The 11,926-nt window shown below is 47.5% G+C and overlaps 1 protein-coding gene across 1 annotated transcript; it reads right to left on the bottom strand.

The window, feature by feature from the left end:
* Window positions 1-6,618: 6,618 nt before the first annotated feature.
* On the bottom strand, window positions 6,619-11,891 carry LOC125513962. The gene is made up of 3 exons (XM_048679197.1): window positions 11,690-11,891; window positions 11,320-11,610; window positions 6,619-7,402 (listed from the first exon to the last, which is right to left on the bottom strand). The coding sequence occupies exons 1-3, from the start codon at window positions 11,789-11,791 to the stop codon at window positions 6,815-6,817; spliced, it is 981 nt and encodes a 326-aa protein (XP_048535154.1). The 5' UTR covers window positions 11,792-11,891; the 3' UTR covers window positions 6,619-6,814.
* Window positions 11,892-11,926: the final 35 nt, after the last annotated feature.

The following is an 11,926-nucleotide window of genomic DNA, read 5'->3' as shown; positions in this document are numbered from 1 at the left end:
TCTTGAGGTCTATATGATCTAAGAAGTAAAATTATCTTACTTATGTAAACACTTCGGTCTACAATCTGTCAGTAGGAACCTGTTACTATTGTTGATGACATTCCGGTATCCACCGATGGACGAGAACTTTGCCTAATGGTCCGCCTCGTTCAACGAGCAGGAAAATGGTTCTCTTCGTCCCTCGCCCTTGGTACCAACATTGATGCCAACATAACTGACGGACTATCCTCTGACATGTCTTGCTATCATGACCGTATAAGATGTCAACTGCCTTCCTACTTTTAACCACATGGTGGGCCCATAACCCACAATTCCACATGATCGAAACCTGACTCTTCTATACACCCATGTTGCCAAAGTTATTCCTCACGCTTGATTTCGTATGCAATTCATGGGTCATCCCCCTAGTAATCTACTTTGGTATCAAACGCAATACTTATTCTCGTTGCTCTAGACCCCTTCCACACCTTGTTCAGGCATCGAACGATTGCCTACCTGCTTAAACTTCTCATGGTACCTCCTTACTTTGCTCTTGAATTTTTCTTAAGTTTCAGTTCGAGAGTTACTTCCCGCCACCTTCCCCCGATGTTAGCTACCAGGTAGTCTAACCATGCAGAGGTCCGTTCTTCCAGAATAACCACCCCTTATCCTCTCGTAAGTATGGTGAAGATCCTGAAGGAAGGACGACAGCTTCATCATGTTGCATTCATGCATAGGAATGAAGACATCAATGCTATGGATCGACCTCTTCGAGAAGAGCAACCAAGACCGAGAAGATCCGTTAGAATTTCGTAACCAAAACTTTCCTCCTTACTCCACCTCTTAAATCTCGGGACGAGATTTCTTGTAGTGGAGGAGATTTGTAACGCCCCGGTAGTTAAGCTACAGTAATCTCCCACTAATGATGCCACGTCACCACGTTTACTGTTGTTAGACTCTCGTTGTTTCGAAAACAGTTCAAATTCAAATTTAAAATAAAGTCAAAAATAAAAAAATTCAAATGTCAAACTAAAATGTGCAAACTGTGGCAAATCAATCATAAGTTTTGTTGGTGAAGAAACCAAGTTTTTATAAAAGGTTCAAGTGTTCCAAAATGATTAAAACAGTAGTTAATAAAGCAATTAAATAAATGTTTATTAAATTTTGAAAAATACTAAACCATTTTTATTTTGGGGTAAAACTTTTATGGCAGTGGGTTATTTTGAAACATTGTTTTAGGAGCTAATGTCATATTTTAATAAACTAAAAATAATGTGTAAAATAAAATAAAATAGTAAACGGAATAATTAAAAGAAAAATGAACTGACAAAAAAAAGAAATAGCCCCCCATGCTGGGCCTTGGCCCAGCTAGAGTCAACCGGCCCGCCCCACCACTTAACCCCCTCCCCCCCATGCCCGTAACCCTAACCACCCCACTCTCCCTTACTCCCCCCTCTCCCCGCCCCGTTTCTGGATCGGGGGAGCGACCCCCCTCCCCCCCCCCCCCCCCCCCCCCCACAGCCGCGTCGTCGCCTGCCGCCTCCACCCGGCGCGCCGCGCCTGAGGACCGCCACCTCCGCATCGCAGCATCGCCATCGCCCCGCGTGCCTCGGCCTCCTCCTCACCCCGTGTCGAAGTCGTCCTTCCCGTGCCGCGCCCTCAACCCCGATGCCGATCCCCGCCGCACGGAGCCGCGTCGCCGACCTCCTCCTCGACTCCTCGTCGGACGCCATCGCTGTCGCCCCCTCTTCGTCGACCACCACGTCACCGTCGTCCTCCCCGCGCCCCATTGCCCCATCCCTACGAACCCCCAGTGAGGCCCTCATCTTCTCCTCTTCCCCGCACCACGATGGTCGCGGTCGCCGCGGACAGTCTGCTCCTGTGCGCTCGCCAGCAACCCCCTCGCACGCGCTCACCGCGGTCGGGCCGCGCCCTGGCCGCGCGTCGCTCCGTCTGGCCACGCCCGTCGCCCCTCGTCGACGCGCCACACCTGCGCCGCTCGCTCGTCGCGCCACTGCCCCATCCCCCCCCCCACGTCGCTGCGCCTCACCTCCCCTGCATCCCGCTGCCTCGCCTGCGCCACCCAGCCGCGCCGCCAGCCTCTGCCCCGTCGCGCCATGGCCGTGTCGGCTCCGCCCTCCGCCGCCACGGCACGAACACATGCTCGCGCCCCGCTCCACTGCTGCCACTGCTCGTCCGCCGAACACACCCGCCGGCGCGCCAGCGCCCGTGCCCGCCAACCATCCCGCGGCGCCCAGTCGGGTGCACCAGCGCCGTTCGGGCTGCGCCCGACGCCCATCGCCCGATTGGCCCCTATGGGCCTATGACAAAGGGGCCCGCCCAAAACGTTTTAAAAAAAGAATTTTTTAAAAATAAACTAATTAAAAAGATAATAAATAAATAAATAAAATCAAATATTAATTAATTAACTTAATTAACTTAATTAATTCTGTTGAAATTAACTAATTAAGATTAATTAACCTAATTACTAGTTAACCTAATTAACTACTTCTAATTAGTCAAACAGTCGCTGACAGGTGGGACCCACCTGTCAGGTTGACCAGGTCAACGGTCAACACTGACTGCTGACGTCAGCATGCATTATTCTGGATAATGTTGAATTTAAATAATTAAACAAATCCTAAAAAATGATTTAAATCTTTTAAAATTAATATAAAATAAACCGTAGCTCGGTTGGAAAAACTTTGTACATGAAAGTTGCTCAGAACGATGAGACGAATCCGGATACGCAGTCCGTTCGTCCACCACGCAATCCTAGCATAGCGAACATGCAACTTTTCCTTTCAATTCATCTATCCAAAAACGCGAAACACCGGGGATATTTTCCCGGATGTTTCCCCCCTACACCGGTATCACCTCATACCACGTTAGGGCACACCTAGCACCGCTACTTGTCATGTCATGCATATTTATGCATATGTTTGCATTGTATTCATTGTTTCTTCCCCCTCTTCTCTCCGGTAGACTGCGAGACTGACGCCGCTGCTGGTGCCCCGATCGACTACGGTATTGACGACCACTACTTGCCAGAGCAACCAGGCAAGCCCCCCCTTGATCAATAGATATCGCGTACTCTTATCTCTACTGCTTGCATTAGAGTAGTGTAGCATGTTACTGCTTTCCATTAATCCTATCCTGATGCATAGCCTGTCATTGTTGCTACAGTCATTGATACCTTACCTGCAATCCTAAATGCTTAGTATAGGATGCTAGTTTATCATCAGTGGCCCTACATTCTTGTTTGTCTGCCATGCTATACTATCGGGCCGTGATCACTCAGGAGGTGATCACGGGTATATACTTATATACATATTATATGATACTTGTGGTGACTAAAGTCGGGTCGGCTCGTAGAGTACCCGCGAGTGATTCACGGATTGGGTTCGAAAGGACGTTTGTCCGGACGGCCCTCTAAGTGAACCTTTGTGGCGGAGTGACAGGGCAGGGTGAGACTGCCTAGGAGAGAGGTGGGCCTGGCCCTGGTCGGTGTCCGTGGTTATTTTAAGATAACACGCTTAGCGAGATCTGGGTATTTGATCTGGGTCTGGCCACTGGCCTATACGCACTAACCAACTACGCGGGAACAGTTATGGGCACTTGACGTCGTGGTATCAGCCGAAGCCTTCGTGACGTCAGCGACTGAGCGGCGCGCGCCGGGTTAGACTGGAACGCCTGCTCTTGTATAAGGGAGGCTAGGTTTGCTCGTCGGCCGCGTACGCAACGTGCAGGTGTGCAATGGGCGATGGGCCCAGACCCCTGCGCCATAGGATTAGACCGGCGTGCTGACCTCTCTGTTGTGCCTAGGTAGGGCTGCGACGTGTTGATCTTCCGAGGCCGGGCATGACCCCAACAAGTGTGTCCGGACAAAGGGGATCGAGCGTGTTGGGAAATGTGGTGCACCCCTGCAGGGAAGTTAATCTATTCGAATAGCCGTGATCTTCGGTAACAGGACGACTTGGAGTTATACCTTGACCTTATGACAACTAGAACCGGATACTTAATAAAACACACCCTTCCAAGTGCCAGATACAACCGATGATCGCTCTCTCACAGGGCGACGAGGGGAGGATCGCCTGGTAGGATTATGCTATGCAATGATACTTGGTTAACTTACCATCTACTCTCTTCTACTGCTTCAAGATGGAGGCTGCCAGAAGCATAGTCTTCGATAGGACTAGCTATCCCCCTCTTATTTCGGCATTCTGCAGTTCAGTCTACATATACTACCCCTTTCATTTGATACATTGCATATGTAGTGTAGCTCCTTGCTTGCGAGTACTTTGGATGAGTACTCATGGTTGCTTTGCTCCCCCTTTTCCCACTTTCTATACCCGATTGTTGCGAGCAGACGATGGAGTCCAGGAGCCAGACGCCATCGCCGTCGACGACTCCTACTACACTGGAGGTGCCAACTATTACGTGCAGGCTGCTGACGACGACCAGGAGTAGTTTAGGAGGATCCCAGGCAGGAGGCCTGCGCCTCTTTCAATATGTATCCCTGTTTGTGCTAGCCTTCTTAAGACAAACTTGTTTAACTTATGTCTGTACTCAGATATTATTGCTTCCGCTGACTCGTCTATGATCGAGCTCTTGTATTCGAGCCCTCGAGGCCCCTGGCTTGTAATATGATGCTTGTATGACTTATTTTATTTGTAAAGTTGTGTTGTGATATCTTCCCGTGAGTCCCTAATCTTTATCGTACACGTTTGCGTGTATGATTAGTGTACGGTCAAATCAGGGGCGTCACACCTAACCCTAGAACCTAAACCGTACTACACTTACCCAAGAACACTAACCATAGAACCCTAACCCTAGAATGCCAATCGGGGAAATGACAAAGGAGGAGGATGACTTACTCCACACCGCCGAAGGAGGAGGCAAGATGTTGGCTGCCCGTCGGATTGGCCTTCACCGCCTGGGCGAACGCAGTAGCCGCCGCGTATTCCAACGACTTCGGCGGCGACGACGGTTGGGGAAGAGGCAGCGCGCTCGAGGGATTGGAGCTCCCGCAGAACTCCGGCGGATCTCCAGCACCTTCGCCCGGAGCATCCCCACCGGCAGCAACTCCGCCGCCGCCATCCACGCCGCCAGGTTCCGTCGTCGCCATGGATTGGAGCTGGAGGGAGAGGTCTGGTCTGGTCGGGTGCGGGCGGTCGGTCTGTCCGGCGCGACCAGACCGCGTCGGTCTTAACCAAACGGCGCCGTCCGCGCGTCCGTTGGGCCACGTCACCCAAATTGGACCCCACCTGTCGGAAACGCCCTCAACCGCGCCAAATGACAGGTTCAATGCACTCTGCAAATTTTTTACTGAATGCGTGATGGCTTTTGCAAAAGATTAGCGACGAGATTGTTTTCTGCAATAGAAGCCCCAAATGTGGTGGTTTCTTGCAATTCACTCGCAAAATACTCTTAAGTGGGTCTGGAGGCAATCCCACCGTGATCTGTCATCATACGTTGCCGATCTCACGCTCCATAACAATAGTTTCCAGATTTTTACTGAATGTGCGTTTTCACCTGATACATCGCCATTTATGTTACCGTCTTATACCTCATTTGCACTAGGGTCTTCATAACTCTAGGGCCGGCCATGTCTGTGACCTTCGGTGGACCGGTTCTAGAGGTGATTACGAAAGAAGCACGGCCACACCGAAAAAAGCGCATTCTTGGACTGGCATCGGTGGCGGCACGGCATGCGGTTGATCCGTTCGTGCGAGGTTTGTCCCGCAGCGACGGACAACGCGGATCAGCGAGAATTCCCGGTGATTGTTTAGCCGGAACTGAATCCCGAGATTTGGACATCGCCGTTTTATTAAGAACGATACGGGACAAGGGAGATCACGAGCACGCCAACCTCATCAGTCCATCTGAAAATGGCGTGTCTGTGGGTCTTGGGGAGACTCTCTGCTTTGACTGCTTCAGGTGTTGCCTCCAGTGTGAGACAAGAAACAACAGTTCGAGTGTAGCTGGAATCACCATAGGCTCATTTTAGTATGCTGTACATTTGTACTAACCAGTTAACCACTACCGGCCTGGCGCCATTATCTTATGCGCAATGGTGCTTACTTTCATGGATCATGTGGAACTCAGAGGTCATGGTTGCGTGGAATTCGGTCAGGCACGGGTACGACACGACACGACGTGTTCAATAACTGAATATGCAGCCTGCCCCAATTATTACAGACTCGGCTAAGTCTGCTTGACATCTAAACTGGAGCTAGCAGATGCCGCGTACGGATCAGCTTGACGAATATATACTACTAGTAAGTAGACTTGGTCTCACTAAATCGAGGAAGCAACTGACAAAATTTTCACCTAAAAGCTCATAACAGACGAGGATGTACGTCAGAAAAACAGTCGTTTCCTTGGCCTGCAGCTGCAAGTAGCCCGTGACCCGAACTCGTCAGCAGTTTGCAGTGACCAACTTGAGCTTTTTTTTGGAACTGGCATAATGTTGCAAACAAGAAGGGGAAAATGTGGGGAATGTTGAAGCGTGTGTTCGCATTGCCTAGTCCTTTTCATCAGTTCGGATTTTTGATTGCGCTGCCGCTGTGCACGAAGCTTAATAGGGAGAAGGAGACATTTGCCCCGAATGGTACACAAGGAACTACATCTTGTATATATTTCGTTAATCATTTCAGCTGTAACTGATTTGTGTTTGTTGTTCAGAAAAGACTTCTCATATACTCCCTGAGGGAATGAAACTACCTCCGAAAAGACGAAAAACAATCTAAAACCCTCGAAATATTCACATTCCGTTATTCGTTGCACAAGCTGTACAGAGACTAGAAGGCTACAAAGCTGCACAGGCCGAATATCAGCAGATGTCCATTGCTTCCAGAATCTCAAAATGCATCAGCAGACTGCGTGGTCTACCATCAAAATACTTCTTTTCAGATAGATTAAGTCTCCCTTCACATTTCTTAGCCTCGTCCTGAAGCAACCGCAGCATCGTGTTTTTCTCGGCCAGGATCCATGGGCGGTTGGGATCGGACCACTGCCGTGGTGTCCCATGAAGGACGAATCGGAGAGTATCACTAGTCTGGGAAACATAGTTGGCTATCCCCTTGATCACCGCATGGTCAGTAGTGTATGCTCCAGCACAATTCAGGCCCACATCCAAATAATGGAACTCGGAAATACTTGATAAAACATCACTAGGTGTAGCAGGAACAAGTAGATAACCGGTCAAGAGGGCTGGGCTTCGCCGTGAAACATCAACTGAACCTTTTGCTGATTTTGAGGCCCAGTAAGAAAGTTCTGACACAAGCTGGTTGACGACAACTCCGCCCTTACTGAACCCCAGGATGATAGTTTTGGGAGCAGATGATGGTAGCAATGATGCGGTAGGTTCTTGATTGCCTGCGGAATCATTCAATGACCCCTTCATGACCTTATTTTGTATCTGCTAACGAAAAAAGGGGATGAGAGGAATTAACAAGGAAAAGCGGAAAGACACAAAGTTCTGAGTGAACTCTAGAATGTCTACAAGAAATGAGAATACGACTACAGTATGCTAATTCAGTGGGAAGACATAAACCACGTAAAAAATACCGGTGCAATAAGATAAATACACAGAAGGGAAACAAAATGGCAAGATCTCATAAGGAAGCTTAACATCTCAGTATGCACATATTGTGAAAACCAAAAAAATACATTGACACAAAACAAGAACAACGTATAACATATGCATTATCATCAACTACTCCCTCCTTCCATCTATATAGGGCCTAATGCGTTTTTTGAGGCTAACTTTGACCAAATGTTAGAGCAATAATATATGACATGCAACTTACACAAAGCACATCATCAAATTCGTATGTGAAAGGAGCTTTCAATGATATAATTTTCACATTATGCATGTCATATAGTATTAATTTTATCAATAGTCAAAGGCGGTCTTGAAAAACGCATTAGGCCCTATATAGATGGAAGGAGGGAGTAGTAATGCAGTGGGGTTTCCCCAATACTAATGGAAAGGATATATTTTTTAAGCAACAGTCTGTTAAGGGTGCATGTTTTGGTTTCAGTTTTCTTGGAAGGATCCCCGGCAGTATAGTTCTTGCTCCACTATCCACAATTATATAAGATAGTAATACAAGACTGCGGAAATTCGTTCTGGCTCTCAGGTCCAGATGCACCCGGAATCTGAACTACACTTTCCACTAGTGATGTGCACCACCGTATGTACTCTACAAGTCTGCCAATGTAACCAGACTAGATACCGGAAATTTGTGGTATTAATATTACCTCTGAAACAGATTCCTATCTTGGATTATTTGGACCACGGCCCACGGGATGCATTAAAGTGATTCTCTCCAAAACTGCGACACGATGAACATGTTCCTATATGAGGCCAGCGACCAGGTTGTCTTCAGCATAAACATCGGTATCTTTGCTACCCTATCCACCGTCTCTCCAAGAACCCTGGTTAAATCATCTGCAGACTAATCCATCCATTAATTTAACATTGCATCAATCTCAACTAACTAAGCTATACGTCCCATGATGAACATGGTATAATGACATGTTGCAAGGCCACGGGGAGACTATCACTGGGCTCTGGGCTTGAAACACTCAAAGATGATGAAAGGGCCACGTCCAAACCTGTCTGCTCCATGGCAGCCTTTTGGGTCAGTGAGAGGCTGTTGTACTCATGCACACCACTGACAAAATGAACCGAAATTTACACGGTTCCCACGTGAAATCCAAGAGCAATGCTCTAATACTCATAGTCATCCTCTGGTAATTATATCAAACATGGCAATTTTTCATTGTTCGTTCTCTGGTTCCTGGGTATAAGATTATCAAAAATGTTATGGTTCCTAGCTTCCTGCTAATATCTAACTCTGCAAAGCAACCCTGAGAGAACATAAGTGCACTGCAGCAGCTTGACACAAATATGCAAAGTGTAATGTCGCCACAGAAAGTAGTGAAAAGGTGGATCTGATAAATAAGAGGGCATTAATCACCATAACTAGATTCATCATCCTTAGACACACTTATTTGACCCAGTCACCTTCGCTGTTTGACCTGGCTGCTGATGCTTTGTCAATTATAATCACTAGAGCTGTTAAAAATAATCTTATCACTGGCTTAGCTACACATTGCACCTGAGGGAGTACCATTCTGCAATATGCAGATGGTACCATCCTACAGTTCCAGGATGACTTAGAGCTGGCAAGAAACCTTAAATTTGGACTCTGTCTGTTTGAGCAGATGTCAGGTTTTAAAACAATTTTTCAAAAAAAGTGAAATTTATCTAACTTGGCAATGCTGCAAACAGAAACACTGAATTTGAGGAAATCTTAACCTGTAAAACTGGTAGACTGGCTATCCCTGTAGATGAGAAGAGAATTAGAAACGGTGATTGGCACAAAACTGCAGAAATTTGATCAGCGACTTGGGTGCTGGCAAGGCAGGACTTTATCTATTGGTGGCAGACTATCCTCATAAGTTCCTCATTGTCCAGTATTCCAATACATGCGTTCTTTCTACAGAATCCCAGTTGAAGGAAAAAGCAGGTTCACTAAGAGCCACATTTTTGTGGAGTGGGGAAAAACAAAAAGAAATATCATTTCGTTAATTGGCCCCAAGTTTATTTACCTAAAGATCATGGTGGCATCTGGATTTTAGATCTAGAAATCATGAGCATTGCTCTTCTGTCAAAATGGTTGCAGGAAGCTATAGGTTGCAGGATGCTATTTAATAGCAGAGGTTGTTGGCAAGATTTTCTGACAAACAAATACTTGAGCTAAGGCAGGTTGTCACTAAAAATGGGAGCTCTCACTTTTGGTAAGGATTGGTGGAAATTGAAAACCTATTTCGTAGCTGCTGTAAAATTGAGATAGTAAATAGGAAGAAAACAAGCTTTTGGGAGGATAACTGTCTTGGAGGAACCAGACTTGCTGAAAAATTCCCCAGGCCCTTTTCTACCTCTTCAGAACATTTTTTCGAGAAAACGCAAAGGACCTTTACCTCTTCAGAACATTACATTACATCAGGTTTTGCTCTAGGCTTTAACGCTCTAACTTTCAGAAGAGCTATAGTTGGAGAGAGACTAGCACAATGGCGAGTTTTGCATGATTTATGCGCTAATTTCCCCCTGACTGATGGGGAAGACAAATTTGTTTGGCTTCTCTCCAGCTCTGTGAGTTTAGCGTGAAGACTTTCTATGCTGTTATGCGAAGTGCCGGTGTAAAGTTAAGATCCCCTACATGTCAAAACTTTCATTTGGCTGAGGAAAAGCATTCCAAAGAGGGGACGTTTTGGTGAGAGGTGGTGGTGATTTTGAAGCTTCATGTCTGTTCTTTGGTAGCAATGAAATCATCAGGCATCTCTTTTTCTCTTGTCCCCTGGCCAGATATATCTGGGATGTGGTTAGCTGTGCACTGGGAATTCGTTGTCAGTTTACCTGAATACCTGGCTTAAGACTTTTAGTGGAAGCAAACGTGGGATAACTGCTGTTGGAGTTGCAGGGGTCATGTGGGGTATTTGGAAATTGCATAATCTGGCTTGGTTTCATAACAAATGGCCTAGCGATCCTGCTGTGGTTATCTTTCATATTTGTTTCTGGATCAAACACGGGGGCTTGTCGCAGGAGAAGGAGGAGAAAGCTGGTACTGCACAGGTGCACAAGACTGTTGGAACAATTCGCTGTTGAGACCTTCCAAGATTAGCGAAGCTGGACACCATGGATTTCAGCTGACGACATGACAGTGACATGGGATGGATTTTGGGCGCACGGCATCTGTCTTTTTTGCTCCTTTTTATTTTAGCTAGATCGCCTCCATTGCTGGGAGCTGAGCTCTACATATTAGTATTGCCGCTATTAGTAGTACTAGCTTTTGTTGCCCCTGTTTTTGGGGTGGCTACTTTGGTAGTTGATGTGTGAGGCAGTTAAAACAACATCGTAATTCCTAAAGCTATGATTTCTATAAATGGAAATTGGGGGGAAATCCTTTCTTAAAAAAAATTATACACACTTAGCTTTAGATAGTCAGTTTATGTACCGTTTTTGTGAACTAAAATGGCATCTCATCAACCCAAATAGAGGATCCATGAATTCCCTTTCTTCAGAAATGGGTAGAAGAACTATTCAGCTAAACTAGTTGCTGGATTTAAAAAAAAAATAACTAATTCCTGAATCCAACGACTACCTATGTATCTGCCCTGAAATAAAATACACCTAACATATCAAGTAACAAGAATGTGACGACACCATAAGAATTAAGACCTCAATTACTGTAACATCGTATTTGACCTACTCCTAGGTAAATCTTTGACTGCTGCAGAATTTTCCCGAAATTTACCACAACTTACCTCCCGAATACAATGTGCCAAGATGGTGGCAACGCCAGCCGCCGCCGGTAGGCCAGTGGGGTCATACCGCTCAGGGTCGCCAACGGTGTCCACGGACGGCACAAGCTCTCGGTAGACCGCAAACGGCCCGGCAAAGCAAGAGGCATCGACCACCCACGCGTTGGCTTCCCCGGCGAGCTTCCCAGCGAGGAGCTTGGCGAGGTAGGCGGCGTCCGACAGCCGCTCGATCGCCGGATCACCGGTGCCGGGGACGCGGTCGCCCGTGAAGAGGATCGCGTTTGCGCGTGGAACCTGGGCGGCATCGGGGTGTGAGGCTTTGGATGCTGTTATTGCCTTGGAGAGGGGAAAAGGGCAGCGGGGTCATCCTTACGGCGAGGGCTTTGGAGGGCGCGAGTATGAGCGAGGCGGCGACGCGGAAGAGGGGGGCGCCTTGGGAGAGCGGGACGTGGACGACGCCGGTCCACCGTTCCATGGCCGCCGCGAGGTCACCGGATTTGCGGGAGAGGGATCTCCGAGGCGAGCGGCCGGGGGGAGACACTCAAGAACTCTGAAAGAAATGTCGGCAACTGCATCTCTTCAGGAAAACGCTTCGCCTGAATCTTATCTT

This window comes from Triticum urartu, chromosome 6 (assembly GCF_003073215.2).
Source record: "Triticum urartu cultivar G1812 chromosome 6, Tu2.1, whole genome shotgun sequence".
Classification (NCBI taxonomy): Eukaryota; Viridiplantae; Streptophyta; class Magnoliopsida; order Poales; family Poaceae; genus Triticum; species Triticum urartu.
Note: the sequence above shows the minus strand (reverse complement) of the source record. Positions and strands in the feature narration are given on the sequence as shown.

Excerpts from the sequence above, each read along its gene's own strand:
- LOC125513962 (XM_048679197.1), bottom strand. The coding sequence starts at position 11,791 with ATGGAACGGTGGACCGGCGTCGTCCACGTCCCGCTCTCCCAAGGCGCC. Across the intron at positions 11,611-11,689 it reads CGCCCTCCAAAGCCCTCGCC|GTTCCACGCGCAAACGCGAT; the intron begins GTAAGGATGACC and ends GATGCCGCCCAG. Across the intron at positions 7,403-11,319 it reads TGGCACATTGTATTCGGGAG|ATACAAAATAAGGTCATGAA; the intron begins GTAAGTTGTGGT and ends TTTCGTTAGCAG.